Source organism: Chrysemys picta, chromosome 12 (assembly GCF_011386835.1).
Source record: "Chrysemys picta bellii isolate R12L10 chromosome 12, ASM1138683v2, whole genome shotgun sequence".
In the NCBI taxonomy this organism is placed as follows: Eukaryota; Metazoa; Chordata; order Testudines; family Emydidae; genus Chrysemys; species Chrysemys picta.
The window spans coordinates 55,817,644-55,837,240 of NC_088802.1; the positions used below are offsets into that span (position 1 = coordinate 55,817,644).

The following is a 19,597-nucleotide window of genomic DNA, read 5'->3' on the forward strand; positions in this document are numbered from 1 at the left end:
GTTACTTTTGGCCATATTTTTGAAAGCTTCTTGCTGACCCCTATGCAGACATGAGAAATGAAATCCGGATACTGCCCTTTTGCCTCTTGGCTGGGGACCCACGCCATCTCAAAAGACTTCTGCACAGCTGTCCTGGGAGCTGCTCCTGACGGCCACCTGGTAACTGAAACTGGTCCTGCATGCAGCAACTCATCCACTAAGTGGGTTTGAACACATACTCCACTATCCCACCTCTTGCACTTGCAATCTCTCTACTACTAACCCCTACGTGGTCTTGGAACAAGCTGCCAGATGGCCTGCTTCATGCTCTGCAGAGCTGTGTTCCACAGGGAAACAAAGGCTGACAGAACCCAGGTTGAGCTTAGGTGATGCAAGTAATGATCCCACAGTATCATTAACAGCTCAATTGTCCTTTCCTCTCTTCTCACATTTGCTCTCCTCACTCTTTAAAGGGAAATAACAGCTAACAAACCACAGTTTAATCTTCAACCAAAGAGAGGGTGGCTTTGGGAGGCCGATTAGCTTCTGGTCCCTTGATGAATTTCACTTCACAGACACTAACACAAACTACTTTTATGCTTTATCTGTGATTTTAGAATATCAAAGTGCTCTTGATGCATACTGATGTGCTTCAGTTTTTGACAAGTAGCTGACAGCAGTTTTCATTCTCAGATCAAAGTCATCACATTCATAAATAGTTGAAAAGAAAGACAGACATGAAGCTGTCTGTTGGAGTTTCCCTTTTGTTAATGATGATGCGTTAGCCGGGGACTGGATCTCTGAACCTTTAGTCACTCATCAGTGTGTCCTGAGACATAGATCTCGGCACACTCACCTTCTGCAGGAACTTCCAGAGGATGGGCACAATGTCCTTGCCATCCTTCTGCTGGACCACATGTCCCAGGTACTCAACTGAGATCCTCTTCCTGCAGCTCCACATCCGGGAGCAATGCATGGTGCTGTCCTTGGGTAGCTGGGACAGGAAGGTCACGGGGTCACCGTACACTATTTTCGCCACTGGGTTGGAACAGATTCTCTCGTCCTCACTGATTTGTTTATTTAACTTCGTAAGTATTTTGTCCAAATCCTGCATTAAAAAGACCCAGTGTCAGAAACACAACCCTTTCCACTCACAAAACTGTTGAGGCGGACAGAGGAAAATGGAACAGTGGTGCCATAGAATTAAGTATAAGGATCTCTTTGGAAAGGGGCGGGGTGTGGACTTAGGAGCGAGAATATGCTGATGGTGGTAGTTCATCTATAAAGAGAGAATTTTGCAACAGCTTTGCACATTTCCATGGTAGTTTAATGGCCAGTTACCACAGGAGGATGTCAAAACTGATGGGCTCATAGCCAGGGCATTTAACATCCATGCCAGGACAACCACTGATACTAGAAAATTATTCTCCACACTCTCACTCAACCCCAATGATCCCTAAAGTCCTCTGTTCCTTACATACTGCACCAGGAAAGGTCAGATGGGATTGACTCCATGCTACTAACTGGGCCTGACAATCCCTCCCAAAGCCAACAGATACTTCTACTTGTCTATCAGAATCCTCTACCGTCCCTTCTTGGTCCCAGATTCTACCTCTTGCCCAGGCAGAGTAAGGTAATTGTCCCAGGGAAGCTGTGCCGGGGAGTGGTTAGACAGCACAGATGAATGCTAACCTGCCTGCATTAGCAGTGCTTTTCAAAAGCATGGAGCAGAGTGGATTTATGGATTGGTGGGTCTGTACATCAGCACAGGTCTGGGCTGCAGTTCAGAATTCCAAGTGGTCTTTGGGCTGCTCAAGTTCATTTTTAGGTTAGCAGTCAGATACAGAAAGTCCAGTGGGATCTCACCTTTAATTCAGGAATAATAATGGTGTTTGCGACAATTCTTTCCCATTCATTTCGGTGCTCCTTAGTGGAGAGTGTGTCATCAAAGCGAACTGGCCCTGCAACAGGGGCATATATAGCGTGTTACATTTACAACGTGTCAGTGGAAAATGAACTTGGGGTTCCTTGAACTCCTAGGATTTCCCCGTGGGAACAGGACAGCCTTGTGAGTTGCAGTCAGTGTGTAATAAGCCACTTACACTTTCAGAGGTCCTAAGATCTAGGCATCCATCCATGTTAAATGATCTCACTGGAGAGAAAATGCACGGCCAATTGAGCACTTTAATTCCCCCCTGCCCTCCCCCACCACCTTTCAGTACTTAAGAAACTTTAATTCAGTCCCTCAATCCCATCTGAAGGGAGCTAAGACATTTCACAAACGTTCAAACATAAATACAGAGAAATGAAGTGACTTGTCCAACGTCAAACCATGAGTCGGTGGCAGCACAAAGACTAGAACTTGAGGAATCTTGGCTCCCAGTTCAGTGCTCTAGCCACTAAGACCATGCTCCTCCATATAAATAACCCCATAATAAAATCTGCTGCAAGACCATTGTGTCAGGATTCAGACCTTCAAATTCTACTGAGAATGATCCTCAGTCATACCCTACTCCCTCTGACGGTTTCTTATTGTAGCTTAGAAGCTGGCATATAAACCATTACACCTGATCTGTTGAGGTTTATGCAATGGTTACATTCTTTGAGCAACTCAGCAGTTTCTGTAGCTGAAAATCCTTTCCGTACAGCATACCATCAGTTATGCAATGGTTCCATTCAAAACTACCAAACCAGGTTAAACCCCAGCGCCCCGGGCAGTAGGAGAGATGATCAGTCAGATCAGCTGCTTGCAGGAATAGGAAATAGGTATCACTAAAGCTCAGGATCTCCCCAATTGGCTTTGCTGCTGCCAGTCTGAAATGCTTTGCCCAAGCTGGTGCTGTGCTATCAGGGGAGGAACCACACAACTGCTACACTTAGAATGACGACACCGTCCCCCTGCTGCCTTCCACATTCCATCCGAGTACTCTTTTCCTTACACTGGTTCGGGTGCTGGTGGGGCTCCTTGAGGAGGCTGCACAGGATGAGATGAACTACATTGATGGTCTCATCAGCACTCTTTCCCAGAGTTTTTGTCAGCTGCTCCAGGTCCTTCTCAATGTGCTGCTGGAGGAAGCCTACTGGATCCTGCACTGGTGGCTTTATGATCCCTTGCAAAGACTTAAAGAACAACCAAAACAAGGCAAGGGTGAGAACAAGCAGCGTAAAACCCTAGTCTGATGCACGCAAAGTTACAACCCAGCATCTTTGAATCTTAAATACATCTTAGAGACGACCTACCCCTGGGACAGGACTATATGCAGGTATCTACACACACAAGGTTCAATCATTTATTCACTACAAACTTGGGGGAAGACAGAGCTGCCCTTAAGATACATTATAATGGAGGCGGGGGCAGAAACGTGACACCACTGTCTGGAAAATAGACTTTTGCTTTTCTGAAGGGTCCCAACAAATCACTGCAAAGTAGGATTCTTGCTTTCACCTCTCTTTGGGGGAATGGACTGAACAACCCTTCTCTTTAATCCCCGTTTGTGACTGAAACGTACCAGACACACTGTGCTTGGAAGATGCACTATTTTTGAAACTGGGTTTTACCACTTGATGCATTTGTGAATTTTATTATTTTCACTTGTACAAATTTATTTACTCCTCATAACACAAGAACTAGGGGTCACCAAATGAAATTAACAGGCAGCAGGTTTAAAACAAACAAAAGGAAGTATTTCTTCACACAACGCACAGTCAACCTGTGGAACTCTTTGCCAGAGGATGCTGTGAAGGCCAAAACTATAAAAGGGTTCAAAAAAGAACTAGATGAGTTCCTGGAGGATAGGTCCATCAATAGCTATTAGCCAGGATGGGCAGGGATGGTGTCCCTAGCCTCTGTTTGCCAGAAGCTGGGGATGGGCGACAGGGGATGTATCACTTGATGATTCCCTGTTCTGTTCATTCCCTGGGGCACCTGGCATTGGCCACTGTCAGAAGACAGGATACTGGGCTAAATGGACCTTTGGTCTGACCCAATATGGCCACTTTTATGTTCTTAAATGAGAGAGAGCGTAAAGGTATGTTCCTACGACAGCAGCTTGTCTTGCCAGCATGCACTATTAAGAGCTGCTCTGGAAGCACTGAGAGGAAGCTGGAGGCTTTTCGCAGCACTGACTGTATGAGGAATCTTTCCGAATCTCCACATGGGACGTTACTCTGTTCAGTCAATGGGCATGGTTTCCAATACCTGCGGATCTTTTGTGGCTCCCAGCAGCATTGCCAAGTGAGAGAGCAAGCGAATCACAATGAAGACAACTGGGGACATCTCCCTCTCGGATGCTACCATTGCTTCTCTGTTTCTGGGATCCCCGAGCACGTGGCCAGTTTGAGTTCTGTCTGTGAAATTCCTGTATAGAATCATGCACAGTGAGTTTTCTGTCTTGATATGAAAAAACAAGAGAGGAGTAGAAACACAAATAGAATCTTTTCCATATCTAACGGCTATTGATACCACGCTGCAATTTAAGGCTCTTGCACTGGAAAGGTGGTGAGAAAGGCGGATCACTACAGATGGGTTTCACACTGCGATAACCTGATCCATTTACCTTGTTAGCTGGCAGCTCCCACCCCACTCCACAGGGCATCTTCCCCTAAATGTATCTTCTATTAAGAGGTACCATGCAGCCACTGTTAGCTAAGAGTCAGGATTAGCTACTACGTGCTAGGCAGGTCAGAAACCGCTGCTGTTAGCGCGAATGATCATAAAATTAGCACGTCCGGGCTGTAAATGCCAACCTGGCTGGGCAAGGGGCGAACTCATGAATCACAGCCCCTGAAGCGTTCTAATAGACTACATGTTCTGTGCCGGCTGGTCAGGTGTAGGATGGCAATCGAAGGTTGCCAAAGAAAATTCAGTTGATAATTCAACAGTAGTTAAGAACTGTACAGGAAAGAGAGTAACAGACCAGCCGAGGATGACTAAGGAGATGAAAAGCAGAACACTCAACTGACAAACCCTAGCTTTTAGCTGGTCACGGCAGAACTAGACCTTAACTGGCCTCTGCGATCAGGTTAACCCCTTCACTACTGGTGGAACAACCATCTGCGCTAGTAGCAGTTTTCAAGAGAACATTGATTCAGTTGAGACACCAGGATGGGGCACGTCTGTATAGCTTCTGGGGGGAATGTAAGGGTTACATAATTCAGCACTGAAAAAGTTAAAGTAATTAAAACATACCGGACTCCCAGAAAGCCACTGACTGGAATGTGTTGTGAACCTCCAATCGGAGCATTGCAATCAACACACCGGCTCTGTTCCATGGGACGACCACACTGGCAAAGGGAGAAGAAGTGACAGATGAATGAATCCCAGACAGAGGCAAAGGAGCAGCATCTCAGACCCAGAGACATGGAGCGGATTCAGACTCTGAGGCACAGTCTTGGCTCTACTTAGTTCTAAGTCCAGGCCTCACACAGTGAGGTACCTGTCTGATGTGGGTTGTTGCTTTTACACAGGTACAACTGTGAAAAGATGGTTCAGGGCAATTGCACTTGTAGTTCCCCTCAGTAGTACAGCGAGGGCACTTCTGGCCTCCCCAGCCATCGCATCTCTTGGGTGGAAACATGTGTCTCTTGCCCTTCTGACCAGGGTATTTCCAGGCTGCAAAGTTCCCTAACTATCCTGTGATTTTCCCAGCAAAAGACAGACTGTCTAAGCATGCCTCCTTTGCTTCTCTCCTCAGAGATAGTACACAGTGTGTGATTACCACAGTTATACAAGTTACCACACAGCATCTGAAGAAGTGGGTATTTTACCCACGAAAGCTTATGCCCAAATAAATCTGTTAGTCTTTAAGGTGCCACCGGACTCCTTGTTGTTTCAATTCAATAAGGTTTGTCCAGGATATTGGCATATCTGTCAAACAAGATAGTTTAAAAAAAAAGGGGGGGGGGCGAAGGGGAGGGGGCATTTTACAGGCCTATGAAGAGAGAAGCAACTTCCCAACACTTGAATGCAACATGCAACGTGCTAACTGGAAAGCTCTTACTCACTGAAAGAGGCTGTATTACCACTTGGAGTACAGTAGCTGTTCCAACATTCCCCATGCAATGCTGTAATGGTTGCTCATACAGCTTGCTTGCATTTAACTTTGGGATGTAATTAAATAGCAAATAAAATATAGCATAGGCAGCTTTTAAAGAAATAACCCACCACCCGAGCCCAAACTCTTACCTCTCCAATAGTGCAGGGATGGCCATTTGGACACACTGTGAGACAAAGAAATCAACAGCATGGTACTGTGAGCAGGACAGAGGTGCATTTTTAAAACAAATAAAACCCACGCATTCCCCTCTGTGTGCACGCGCGCACACACACATGCACACAACCTGACAGCAAGAAATATACTTGCAGATCCAGATCTAGTGGAAAGAAGTAAAATTCTTGGAGCACAGAGGAGTCGTATTAGCTGCCCACACAGAAGCCAGAGGTCATCTGGTCTCTCTGTTGACTATGTCTTATAAAGAAACTAGAGAGAAATCCCTGGGAAACTTTGCCACCGTATACTAACTGGGTTTTGTAAGCATGAAAAATACTATGAAATTCCTCTTGGGCATCACATAAATACTCAACTCCTGCTCCACGGACACCTAGCTGAACTTTTTGGAACAGTTATTCTCAGGCAATGGCTCTTCCTACACTGCTGCCAAATCCACTCAGGGATACTTACCATACCAGTGCAGCTGCTTCATTCCCTCCCACTTCACAGCCTGAATCATCATATCTTCAGGCATTGTGGGCAGAAAAGAACTCTAAAAAATATTCCCATGAATAAACACGTTACTACAGCAATGGCTCGGCAACGCACTTGTTTTCCAGTTAAATTAACATGAGAGAACATTAAGGCTGTGGCAGATTGTCAACTGCTCATCAGTGCAAGGAAACAAGGAGAAAGTGAGAGGCAAAACAAGTGGTGAATTCTACTCAGCAGTAAGAAAACTTCATATTCGAATGGGCTGTGTTGCTGAGGAAGCACCAGGCTCAACCCTGAGAAGGGAAGGGGGCATTACTCCATAATCCCTCCAGCCAATTGAAAAAGGAGGTTGACAGGCTACAGTGGGATTCCTGGCCAGTCTTCCCAGGCCAGGAAGGTAGGAGAAGCAGAATGGGGATGGTTTTAAGGCAGGGGTCACATTGGGGTTAAAAGAAAAACAAAGGTGGTGTTACTTTTCCAAGTGCCCACAAAAATATGGTCCACCTGTGAGGTGGGTAGATTGGGCAGGTGATGATGCTCTCTGGGTTTCTTGAGCTTGGCTTCCCTTTTGTACCCTGCTGAACACTGCTAGGCTCCTTAAATCCTTCTTGATTAGGAGGTGGGGGAAAATTGGCACTCTCCCAAGCCCACTCGCTTGTGGGGCGATAACGAGCGGTCACTCAGACTAGACTGTGCAGATCTTCCCAGCGTGACCCTCCCACTCCTTTCCTGCATGCTTTGGATGAACCGTGGAATAATTAATAATCCAAGAGCTAGCACTGGGTATCCCAGTTCGTGCTCAGGGAGATGAATGGGACCCCTCAGATCTATTGGCTCAGAGTCTGCAAACACAGGCAGAAGTCACTGTATCAGTTAGCCTTGAAAACATGACACGAGCGTATCTCAACCTCTCAGCTAGATACTTTTTTTTTTAAATGAAACTCAGGTTCTGGAGCGTAAGAAGGCAGCATGAAAGAGGTGCCAGCACTGATTCAGCCAGCACTAGCATGGACTGGCTGAATCCGAGGCCTGGGTTCAAGATTCGGATATAGGATGCCAGGGACAGACCAGTTTCCTTACCTGCATGGTGGCAGGCGAGAAGGCCAGGTTCCTCAGGGGTTTGAGGACTCGATTCTGCCCACACAGTAAGAGGGCTGCAGTGTGAACGACTATTTCAATCAGTGCCCCGCTGGGGCTGAAGTTTTGCGGACTCACTGCCAGTGATGGGAGACTGTTTGTCACAAGAGATGCTGCAAACTGCTTCAGGGCTGCAGAATCCAGGGCTTTGGAGCTCTGGATGAACTTGTTCATAGCATCACATTGCTGAAGGCAAACATTACAAAAGGGAAAATAAAGTACCCGACTGCCAACCAGACGAGAAGGTCCAGCAGCTCTTTATACACAATCTAGTGAAGTGTGATACCCCACAGTGCCTTGAAGTAACTGACTATCTATTTACTGGAGTTGGTCCTTCAATGTATGCACACGAAGGATGGTTCAGTGGCTAGGCTAGGACAATGGCCTGAGATGTGAGAGATCAGGGTTTCAATTTCCTGCTCTGCCACAGACTTTGACACACCTTGGGCAAGCGACTTAGTCTCTGTCTCCATTCCCTACCTGTAACTATAGTACTTCCCTACTGAACAGGGGGTGTTAAGACTCTGACGTGCTCAGATACTACAGTAAATAGGGTCTGATAGAGCCCTAGGTTAGATAGGGAGGAGGTTCCCCGCCCCCCGGAAGACATTCAGATTTTTCTTCAGCTAATCTCTGCCAGATGCTCTCAGAACTGCATTTTGGGCAGAAGGGTAAAGGATGTTCTCTCACATCTGTGACCTAAAGCTTCTTCTCTCAGAAGGAAACAAGTCTGTTCCCTGACAGTCTACAAGTTGCCAATGGAGCAAGGTATCTCACCTCCTTTTTGGGGTGGAGGCTCGTGTTCTTGCATCCATACAGAGCAGTGAGTTCCCTGAAAATAGCCAAGAGCAGGTGAACAGCTTGTGCAGACCCAGAGCTCTTACATGCCTGAAAAACAAGAGAAACTGGTTATGCAGAGGATAAGGGGCTACATCTGGGCTACCTCAGCTGTCACTGCAATCTTCGCTCAGTAACAGACATGTACATTTCCCCTCAACCCTGACGTATGTCACTCTCCCATCATCACAGAAGGTGAAAGGCAAAGGAAATGGCTATTTAAACTTGAGAAGGCATGGCATAATAAAAGCCACGGTCTTGGCCCAGCGTTCTCTGAGAAAGTCCCCCTCTGCAGAGGGAGCAGTTTATGTTTATGTGGATTTCCACCATTCCCTGTCAGAGCCTCACAAGAACCTGCTTGCAGGGAAGTCCACTGACCTGAACACAATGTAAAAACTCACTGGGTATCTGAAACACCAGTCAAGCAGACCCTTTTTCTATCCACCAGAAATATTTTCTGAACTTCCCTGGTCCAGCCAACCTGCCCCTCGTCTGTTGCCCCAACTAGACAGTACCTACTTAACCCACACTGGAAGCTATTATTAACTGTTCATATTACTGTAGCATCCACAGGCTCCAATCACAACTGGAGGTGATGCACTAACAGGAAGACACAGGTCATTCCCCGAGCAGCTCACAATCAAGAAGAACGAGCAATGTATGAAGAGGTAGGGAAAAGGAGAAAATTAAACATATACAGTATCTGTCAGCATGGTTTACATGCACACCTACTTCACGACACGTGTATAGTTATTAAGTTTTGAAATTACGTAAGTATCAAAAGGCAGTGAACGGAAGCACAGCCTGCATGGAAAATCCACTTAGTCCCTCAGCCAGTTGGTTGCACGGAGCCTAAGCCTGTTATTCAAGAAGTGCTTCACAGAACATTTCTAAAAGGGGAGAGAGTGGTGGGGAGGATGATGTGACTGGTAAACAGCACTGGAGATGGGACAACCATCCAAATCTTGCATACAATGGGCGAGATGCATGTCAAGAAAACAAAGATCAGGCCCAGTTAAAAGCCATCAGAACACAGCAAGCAAAGAAAAATCTCCATCTCAGGCATGTGAGAGAGAGGGGAGGGAATGGCTAACAGCAAAGCATTAAGAGCTAAAATACTTGCCCTCTAAATCTCTCCAAAGGATCACTGTAAGTCCTACCCAAAGGGGAACATCTGTGCTGACTGGGGAGAAGAGTTACCTTCTGTGCTTCTGCAATGCCCTTCATCTTGCACTCAATCATTGCTTTTCCCACCGCATCACGTAGGACTCTGTAGTTCTCGCCACATACCAAGTACCGATCAATCTGACTAGGTTGGTCCCTCTGTAGCAACAAAGAGCAAACAACCCACCCACACACAGTGTGAATACTGGGCAGACTTTAAGAATGTCACCTTACAAGAGGGAAACTGTTCCACAGAAGCATCCATGTTGTCTGTTGGGGGATGGGATTAATTTCTATTTTAACTAAAATGCTGTGTGCAGGGAGAAGGGCTCCGACTTCCCAGCTAGCGTGAGTGTTTGGTGTCGCCTCTTCCAGGCTGCTCGTCAGACAGGGAGGTTGGTTCTGCTTGGGATGTTACTGCTCTGGGAGCCAGGCTTTGACACAAGCAAAATAATGGCCTTTCTGCAGGTCAGAAGAAATTCCTCTCTATGGAAGGCAGGGATACTGGAGTAGGTTACTCCCACCCCTACCTGCTCCAGCCCCGCATGACAGTACCGGAGCCACACACCATCAGACACATGAAAAAATGCAAATACAAGAAAAGCCAAGAGGAGGAAACAGCATTAGAAACATAAATTGTTAAGGAAAGGTGAGTCAGGGAGACGTTTGCTTTACCTGTTGTTGAATGATTTCCGCTGGGAATACCCAATGAAATTGACTTTCATCCGAAAGCTTCTGAGCAAACTCCATCCCATACTGGTTAGCCAGCTTTCGGACCAGGTAAACTCGGTACCAGTCATTCCCAGCCAGCCTGCAGAACCTCATTACTTTCTGAAGGTATTGCTGCTTGTCCACTGCCTTAGCCCACTCTGTAGAAAGAATAAAAGTCAAAATTTCATATCTTGGTCAGCTGTTGCTGTCAAAACTGGCCACTGCATTGGGATCCATTTCCCTGATCTGATCCACTATTCGAGATCTTAGTAGCCCCTCCTTCTCAGATGTTCTTACCCAGGAATATACAGGGATCAAAATGCCCTTATCCTGTGGCTAGAGAAATCTTGATATGGGCATTTCTATGATGGAAAGCAAATGGTTTGCAAAGCTTTAGACTAAGGGTAACATTGTCAAAAGCAGCTAACAGAGTTAGGGGTCTGATGCCTATTGACTTTCAGTGAGACTTCGGCTCCTCAGGGACCCGATCACTTTACCCCAAAACTAGATGGCAAAACTCCAGTGGAGCTAGGAAGAGACTAGAGGAACTTCAGTTATGTGACTTCATTTAAGTTTCATTAATAATTCTATCCTCAATGCTGAGATGATAAAATAAGTCTCCATTTCAAAGCCATGGTTTCTATTTAATTACTTTCCTCTGCAGGTCGCAGGGTACAGATTTGGCTATTCAATATAGGTTGGCTTCTCTGACAGGCTTGTCGATAGGAATACTTAGTTCGCAGCAAGCTCAGGTACAAACCTACCCCACACTAAGCGTCCATATGGCTCTCGTTGCCATACACTAAAAATTCCATGGTGCATTTTGATCTACCCCGCTTTGAAATGGGAGCAGATTACAGAGCACTTTTAGTGAGCAGCAGAAAGGTCTGCACAGACCCTTAGTGCAGGGTGGATTTACACACCAACTTGTCGCAAAGTGTTTGTACAGACGCTCCTGAAAACTGCATGGTAAAGGGGCAGATACGCATCTAATGCAGCTTCTCAACCAAACTCAGGAGTAAAAACAAAAGCTGTACAAAAAGAAGAGAAAAAGCAGGCAGGCGGATTTCCCCCCCGTGCACGTACTGGCGTGAGGCAGAGCGACGCAGAGACATGGAACACGTCTCGCAAGTCCATCAGAGGGGCCTATAGCCTGGATGTAGCCTTTGACACATTAGCATTTTCATTGAGGGCAGCAGAGCCCAACTTGCCTTTAGGTCTCTGTGTTTCCAAGAGTAGCTCTGCAGCCCTATCCAGGCACAGCCGGACCCTGGCCACCCCCTGCAGGTACTCAATCGAGGACTCCCGAAGGGTTTCTTGGTTGTTCCTCTTCAGATAGCTCTCCAGAAAGCGTCCGTCTTCCCGCAGATGGTTGATTTGGTCTTCCTGAGCGCAGGCTCCAATCCTTTCGTACATCGAATCCTGCAAAGGGAAAAATCGGCGTGGTGCCCCAAACCCAACTGCTGGAGTTTAAGCCTCTCCTGGCCTGATCTAATCATGCTCAAACCACACCCAGCGTCCTGAAGCAGAGGAAGGGGATGCGAAAGCAGGGGAGCTCATGGAATGCTGCAGCACAAGCCTTCTCTGGAAATCTGACAAAGCAGGAGCGGCTGCTGCCGCACAGAGCCACGGTTTTAACAGTCTCTCGCTCTCGCCCTTTCTAGGCGGATAAGACTCCTTCCCACATAGTCAGCATGTGTGCTCGAGCGCAGCCAGGATTACAGAAAAAGCCGTATTCTTGAAACATTGCTAGATGGATTCTATTGGGCCAGGACATCCCCACGCAGCACCTCTGACATGAAGGAGATGGGGCAAGCAGACCTACCTCCAAACAATTGACAAAAAGGGTGTAAAGTTCTGTCTTGTCATCTTTGTCCAGGATCTGGCACTGCTCTACCTGCACCAGGTAATCCTGCAGGTAGACTTTCACATCACTGAAGCTATGAAACAGAGAAACCTCCTCTTACCAACTACTGCAACGCTGATGGCTACTAATCGTTATTTAGAACATAAATTGCAAATTCTGTCCACATGGCAGAGAAGTTCACTTCAGGTCCAGCTGAGAGGGAAGCAAAAGTCAAGGCAGGTCATAGCTGGAGTCACATGGGACCTCTGATCCACCAAAAGGCTATCATGGTGATAAGAGCCAGTGCTATGGGCAACAATGTTGTGCCATCACACCCCAGCATGGTCCTATATAACCTCTATCATCCTATGCTCCGAGAGCCAGTAGGCTCTGAATGCTGGCCAGGTAACATGGGAACTTAATTCAGCTTCCAAATGAAACGGAGAAATTCTATGCTGTGTTTCCTTTGCCATTTCCGGAGGCACTCTCACGTCTTCCTTTAAATGAGACCCTCAACCATAGAAGAAACACAAATACATAGTACGCAAGGACTGACGTCTGTACAGAGAAAAGCCCTCTCACTTTCTATTCTGAATCTAGCACTGGAGAAACCAGCACATCCACCATTTGTGGGAATTCCTCCTCTGTATGTGGCTCACGCAGTGCCACACTGGAGTGGCCAAAAGTGGGTTCCTATACACAGAGACACCGATAACTACACTTCTGAAGCCTCGGACATGCTTACTTAATCAAAAGGCAGCTTTTCTGGATGGGACAGTCTCTTTATGTGACAAGCGTACAGTACAGAGTGAGTAATTTAAACACAAAAACCCTCACATTATATAGTTAGAAAATTAAAGATTTATAAAATATTCATTTGCCAGTGTTCTGAGTGTTCTTTGTGCATCAGTGTGTCAGCTTCATTCTTTAGCTTTCCTAAGAGTTCTCTCAAATAGAGGCGAGGAGTAGCTCCCGATTAGCTCACATATGGGTCAGGACTGGATGGATACATATTCTCAAATGTAGGGCACAAAAAGATACTGCACACTCACAAATACACCCCCACCCAACACTGGCGCTGATGCAGAAGTAAAGATTGGTTTTCACAGGATGAGGTTCAAATCTCAGAACTTGGCTAAAATTCTCCCTCATTCTGTGAGTAGTACATAATGGAAGAGCAGGGAGAGAAACTGGCTGAAGAGGTTAAGGATGGCATGTAACCCATGCTCACCCATCAGCTTTTTGGCTGAACTTACCTGTATTTCAAAAGCAGCTTCAGCACCACTGAGCGGATGATAGGAGTCTTATCCACCACGTCATCAAATGGGGACAGCAATTTCGTGTATACAGTGCGGGGATCTGAATACAGAGGAAAAATTGACTCATGGGCTCTGGCAGGGGTTCTCACAACACATTTTTTGGTGGCCTCAGAGTGCAGCCACCACCGCTTGCTGGTGACCGCTCTGACCATTTTTCCTAAAATACTTAATTAATTTTAGGAAAAACAAACAAATATGCACACACACACACACGTCCAAATCGTCATTTATTTATGTTGGGGTTGGGTTTTTTTTTTTTTTTTGCAGACTCAGTAATAAAAATAATGTACAGTTGTCTCTATTCTGTACTGGACCTAAACAGAACAGAAACAAATAAGGTGCTTTGCACGTTTTTGTCTTTGTTGTTTGCTTTCTTGGTTGCTTTTTTAAGACTTGCTAGGTAGTAAGTCTGTTTCTGTGAAAAGTGATATTTGTATGTTTATTAACAATGGGGGGGATGGATGGGGGCCAGGGGAGAGTGGGGGGGACAGGGGAGACTGGGGGAGGAGGGTGTGAGCCCAGGGACGGGAGTCCTGCAGCTGCACAGTCAGGGACCAGAGCCCTGCGACCAGGGCCAGAGGACGCAGCAGGGACCAGGAGCGTTGGGGGGGGGGGGGGAAGCCTGTCACCCATTGCCACACGGCAGGGGGATGGAGCATGTGGCCAAAACCTGGGGCCAGAGGTCACAGAGAGGGCCAGGGTGATGGGGGGGAGGAGGGAGCCCGGGGACTGGAGCACGGCAGCCACGTGACCGGGGCTGGATTCTGTGGCCTCACGGCTGGAACCTCAAACCCTGCAGCTGGGGGACGGAGCCCGCTGCTGCACAGAGGCCCATGGTTGGCGCCCGTGGCCGGAGCCCGGAGCCCTGCAGCTGGGGGACAGAGCCCGCTGCCGCACAGCTGGAACCTGCCGCCTGCCACCCCAGGGCTGGAGCCTGACCCCGCTGCCCCCAGAAGGGTGGGAAACTCACTAGCTGCCTGCTCCTCTGGCGTTTGTGGCTCCAGAAGAGGGCAGGGCCCAACCCCTGCTGGCGGCTCGTGAGGGGGGAGGGGGAGAGGGCACAGCTCCGGAGGCTGTGGCCACATAAAAAGCCCCCGGTGGCTGCATTTGAGACACACTGGGCTAGCGAGAAGCAGGAGAACAGATTCAATCAGGTTGTTGGCACAGGCAGGAGGAACTGAGCTTACTTGTTGGGCCTATTCTCAAAGGCTGCCGGTGAGCAAACAGCAGTTTGAGCAGCTCCTGGATCACCGCTTTCTCTGGGGGTTCGTTATCTTTGAAACACATGGTGGAAACCAGGTCTATGAAGAAGCTATTGCACATCTGACGGAACTGGGCATTCCTCTTTATTGCAACGCTGAGGAAACGTTGGGGGAAAAAAATCATTAAGGTAGCCAGACAACTGCCGAACCAGTTACATTGCATGGCACTGCTACAGAGGTCCAACTAGATGATCTAGTGATTCCTTCTGGCCTCAAACTCTACGCCTGACACGGTGGATAAAGCTCAGATGCCCAGAGTCAACAGGGTGATTTTATCAGCAAAACGAGACTCTATATCGACAACCAGTTTTAACGAGGCATTATTACAAGGCATTTCTCAGAGCTATTATCTATGAAGACTGTATCCCACTGCCATTTGTGCTCTTATTGCCAGCAACCCAGGACACTGTTACCGCTGACTTCTTGCTAAGAAGCAGAAAACAGTGACCCAAGATAGGAATAGTTTAATCACTTGATTCATGCACTTTGCTTTACAGAGTATCTGAAACGTCTCAAATGGAATGAGGGAACTTCCTCGCCATACCTCTAAACACAGGGCAGAGGGGAAATACCGGAGACCAGTATAATTTATCCTACCAACTTTTCCGGTACGTAGACCTTCAGTGCTGAGGGTCAGGGTCTCCCAACACAACTAGCTAATTATCTCCTGCTGCAGGGTTAGTGGCACAGGGTTGTCATAGGAAGGATGGAATACCTGAGCTCCTGGGAGATGGTTATACTATAGTCATCTGGCAGGTTAACTTTGCAGTATGGACAGAACATCTGCCCCGGAGTCAGCCACTGTTTGATGCAACTCTGACAGAAGACATGATCACAAGGCAGGTTGACTGGATCCTTAGGGTCTTCCAAGCAGATCGGACATGGCTTCAGACCATATCTGTAATCCAATCAACACAATTAAACCTAAGCACTCAAGCTACAGGCCTAAAGAGTCTTCTACTGCGACTCAGATTAAGGATCAGAAGAGGGAACCTGGGTCACTGGTACGTCTCTCAAGGTCAGGGAAGAGAATAAGGCAGGAGTGGGCCAGCCGGGGGCTAGCCTCCCCAAGCCCACGGTTCACCTGCTGCCCATGGTCACTAGTTACATTAAGGATAAATTTGGCCCATTGTACCTTATTCCTACAACAGCAGCAAATTTCATTCATTCAATCTATGTTGAAGCTCTTAGGCTCATGAGTGAGCCGCCTTGTGCTTGCTGAAGGAAGAGGGAAGTGGGAAGTAACAAGAGGCTACACGAAAGTCAGCCTAGTGCATAATAATATGTTGAAAACACACTTGGGAAAAATACATGCTCTGTAGGGACTCCTATCTCCCAAGGCTCAGCCTGGGTCAATGTTCTCCCCACCCCGAGTCCACACGCTCTGCATGCTACACTATCTGTTCCAGGCTCAATGCAAGACACTGAAATGTTTAGTGTAAACCTACACACACACACATACGCTTTTAGGAACATGCCCATCCCAATGACCTTACTTGCAAATAGTTGCGTTGGCTTCCTCCTTACATTGGCACAGCACTTTCATCACGGCATTGAACGTTTTATGAGTCTTGATGTCCGAGTCCCACTGCAGACACTGGAAGGGAGGGCAACAATCAGTGACTCTACTTTGCTGCTTTAGATGGAGATTTCCAGAGACAGGAGACGCCAAAGGAAGGAAAACCCCTCCAATGCAGCCAGCACTGCCCGTATCGATTTGTTCACATTAGCACAGCCGTCGATCACCACCCTTTACGGTACAGGGAAAAGCAACTGGCTTGACAGTTGCTGAGAGCAGTCAGGGGCCTCGGACGCTGCAGTAGCTGTGGGAGCCGGGGACAGGGTGACCTTTCAAGCACCACTCTTGTGTGGCTCCCCTCTGGGTGCGGTTGCAGATTTTTCTCCTTTATAGGCTTTTCCTTTGCCTGCTTCTGTGACTCAACTTTGGAAAAGGGAGGCCTGGGTGATCCCTGTCTAGCTGGGGTCTGTGGGGACGTGGATCCTTCATTCAGGGGAGGAAATAACCAGGAAGCCTCAGCAAAACAACAGGGAGCTCCGCAGTTCCTACAGGCAGCTCAGAATGAAAACTGACTTATGGAAGCAAAAGATTCTTAATATCTGAAGCAGGATTTCTGACTGGCTGCAAAGGGCAAGTCTGGCTGCAGCTCTGCATGCAGAACAGGACTAGCAGGGGCTTTTCAGAGGGCAGGTCTCACACCCAGTCCACAGATTTGATAGGTTTGGTTCTGCCCCCTATAGCTACACTGTTGGATCTGTGAAACTGGCTAGGAAGGACAATGTGAGGAAATCACCATGTTTGCAGGCAACTCATGAAGAGAAGGAGAGATGAGATGTGTTGAGAACTCATTGTTCTAAAGGATTTCCCCAGCTCTGTTTGTGACTCATGACCAGGAGCAGGTTTTGGCTAGCACTCCTTTAGCAAATTCAAATCATCTTTCAGAAAGAGAGGAGAGATCCCTACTTCAACCCCACATGCTGCTTAATGAGGGTGTTCTTACATTGCCTAGCAGCAAGATGTGTCTCTTTACCAGATCCTGCAATTCTGGCATCAGGGACTCGGTCCCAAGCAGCATGTGTTCCACAAAGAGGGACATAGAGAAGACCCGATTCCACCGAAGCCTGTCAGAGAGAAAGCAGTTACAATACTATCACAAGGGAGCCTCCTGGGCTGAAATGAATGAAATAGGGAGGAGGAAGGGAAAAGGCAACCTCAGAAGATCAAGTCAGAGCAGTGTGATATGACCACTGCTTTCTTGCTGACAAACGTGGCCTCATTGTTCCCTTGTGCTCCTCTCACCCTTTCTTGCATCTCTCTATTGTCTCATTTCAGACTTAGATTGCAAGTTCCTTGGGGCAATGACTGCCTTTTTGTTGTCTCTTTATATAGCGCCTAGAACAGTGGCGTTCTTAGGCGCTACCGCCATACGAGTAAACAACCATACGTTCACTAGATTGTGGATAAGGACAACCCTATACAGGTTTGATGCCTATATCACAGGGCTAATAAGAGATCTCCACTATCTATAGGGTTTTTCCCCTCACCCGCTCCTGTTTTCCTAAGACACTAGTTAATTTTAAACTGTCTGGGACCGTCCTCGGAGAGGAAGCAAGACTGGGGTGAAGCTCCAAATATCTGCCAGAGTCAGTGTACATGAGCTGTTACTTCAGCGGTGGCAGTCTACCAAGCACCAGGACCCACCCAGTGATTTCATCCAGAGATTTAAAATGATCCTGGATCCCATTTGGAATGGGAGCTGCTGATTTTGTTTTTGTTTTTTTACACAGACTTGGGAAAATAGAGAAAGCCCTGTAGTGCAGAACAGACATGTTCTGGGGAAATGACAATCAATGCAGCCCAGCAGGATCGCTGGAGGGGTTAAAACAGTTTTAGTCCGAGAACGACAGTACTGTAGATACATTCAGTCCATACTAGACATCGTCCCCTTGAAGGGCAAGACACAAGGAGTCTTTCAGGACTAAGAACAGGAGTACTTGTGGCACCTTAGAGACTAACAAATTTAGGTGCCACAAGTACTCCTGTTCTTTTTGTGGATACAGACTAACACGGCTGCTACTCTGACACCTTTCAGGACTGAGATTCTTAGTGGGTCAATGTTACTTACTTGACTTCCTGGAGCAGTTGATGGCACTGACTTCCACTATCCTTAGAACAGCTCTCCATGCAGACAAGTTCAATGGGCATATGAAGATTCTTCACCTGCTGTAGCCAAATCTGTGGCCTGGACTTCAACACTTGATCCTCCAGCATCTCAGCACAAGCCATTGCAGCAAACACATCCAGAACCTAGACAGGCACCCGCACACATAGGCGTTAGTATAACTTGGCAGCTGGAAAGGTGACATCCTCTTCCCAGCTCAGTTTCACAGCTACTTGTGAGTAGTGGGAGGTGTGCTCTGATTTGTTATTGTAGGGTTACTCGTGAGTGCTGTGCACACTGGTTCACACTCCTGGAGTTCCAGGATTTATGTGCCCCTGGCTCAGGTCATCATCATATCTCCTAGATTAACCCGGAGTGTGGTAAATTATTTATTCCTTGCCATTACTACAGGGCAGATCTGATAATGGGTTGAATATCCAGGGTATTAAAGATTCATATCTATGTTTCAGTTCCCACGGTTGCAGGTGCTTTATTGCTGCTGCAATAGAAAGACAGATCAAAGGGAACTGAAATGCTATGTAGGGGAGCTGTGCTAGTTGGAGCTCTCTTCCTCCCAGGGCTAAGAACCACATCATGCCAGATAGAGACCATACCATCTCATAAGGTGACGAAGTGCTTCCTCTCTTAGCCTGGTAGAGAAGACTATTGAGGACACTGGGGTTCACAGCCAGGATCCTGGAGAAGTTCTGCAGCCGGCTCCTAAATTGATGGTACCCAAGGTGGACCCAGGGCAGGGAAAGCATCTTCTCCTCTCCGCCTATAGATGCTGCCTTCAGTTCCTCAATGCACGATAAGAGGGCGATTTGCAGAAACTGAACATTTAAAAGAAAATAAAGCAAATAAAAGTTTTCTCTGCCCCAAAATGCCTACAAGAACATTCCTGAATTAATCAACGCTATACAGAGAAAATGATTTTAAAGTATTTTTTTACTGAGCA

General features: G+C 47.2%; 1 protein-coding gene across 15 annotated transcripts in view; it reads right to left on the reverse strand.

Moving 5' to 3' along the window:
- The window catches only part of RNF213 (ring finger protein 213), an 86,977-nt gene that overhangs the window by 7,835 nt on the left and 59,545 nt on the right, over positions 1-19,597 (reverse strand). For all 15 annotated transcript variants that reach the window (XM_065563773.1, XM_065563780.1, XM_065563775.1 and 12 more), the window contains 20 exons: positions 19,254-19,472; positions 18,604-18,785; positions 17,479-17,599; positions 16,456-16,556; positions 15,675-15,857; positions 14,885-15,054; positions 13,635-13,737; positions 12,358-12,472; positions 11,744-11,954; positions 10,497-10,690; positions 9,858-9,980; positions 8,598-8,708; positions 7,764-8,006; positions 6,660-6,741; positions 6,164-6,198; positions 5,168-5,262; positions 4,178-4,337; positions 2,919-3,099; positions 1,846-1,940; positions 836-1,087 (listed from right to left, as the gene is read on the reverse strand). In XM_065563773.1, the coding sequence (XP_065419845.1) occupies positions 836-1,087; positions 1,846-1,940; positions 2,919-3,099; positions 4,178-4,337; positions 5,168-5,262; positions 6,164-6,198; positions 6,660-6,741; positions 7,764-8,006; positions 8,598-8,708; positions 9,858-9,980; positions 10,497-10,690; positions 11,744-11,954; positions 12,358-12,472; positions 13,635-13,737; positions 14,885-15,054; positions 15,675-15,857; positions 16,456-16,556; positions 17,479-17,599; positions 18,604-18,785; positions 19,254-19,472 (2,976 nt within the window). The remainder of the gene's footprint in view (positions 1-835; positions 1,088-1,845; positions 1,941-2,918; positions 3,100-4,177; positions 4,338-5,167; positions 5,263-6,163; positions 6,199-6,659; positions 6,742-7,763; positions 8,007-8,597; positions 8,709-9,857; positions 9,981-10,496; positions 10,691-11,743; positions 11,955-12,357; positions 12,473-13,634; positions 13,738-14,884; positions 15,055-15,674; positions 15,858-16,455; positions 16,557-17,478; positions 17,600-18,603; positions 18,786-19,253; positions 19,473-19,597) is intronic.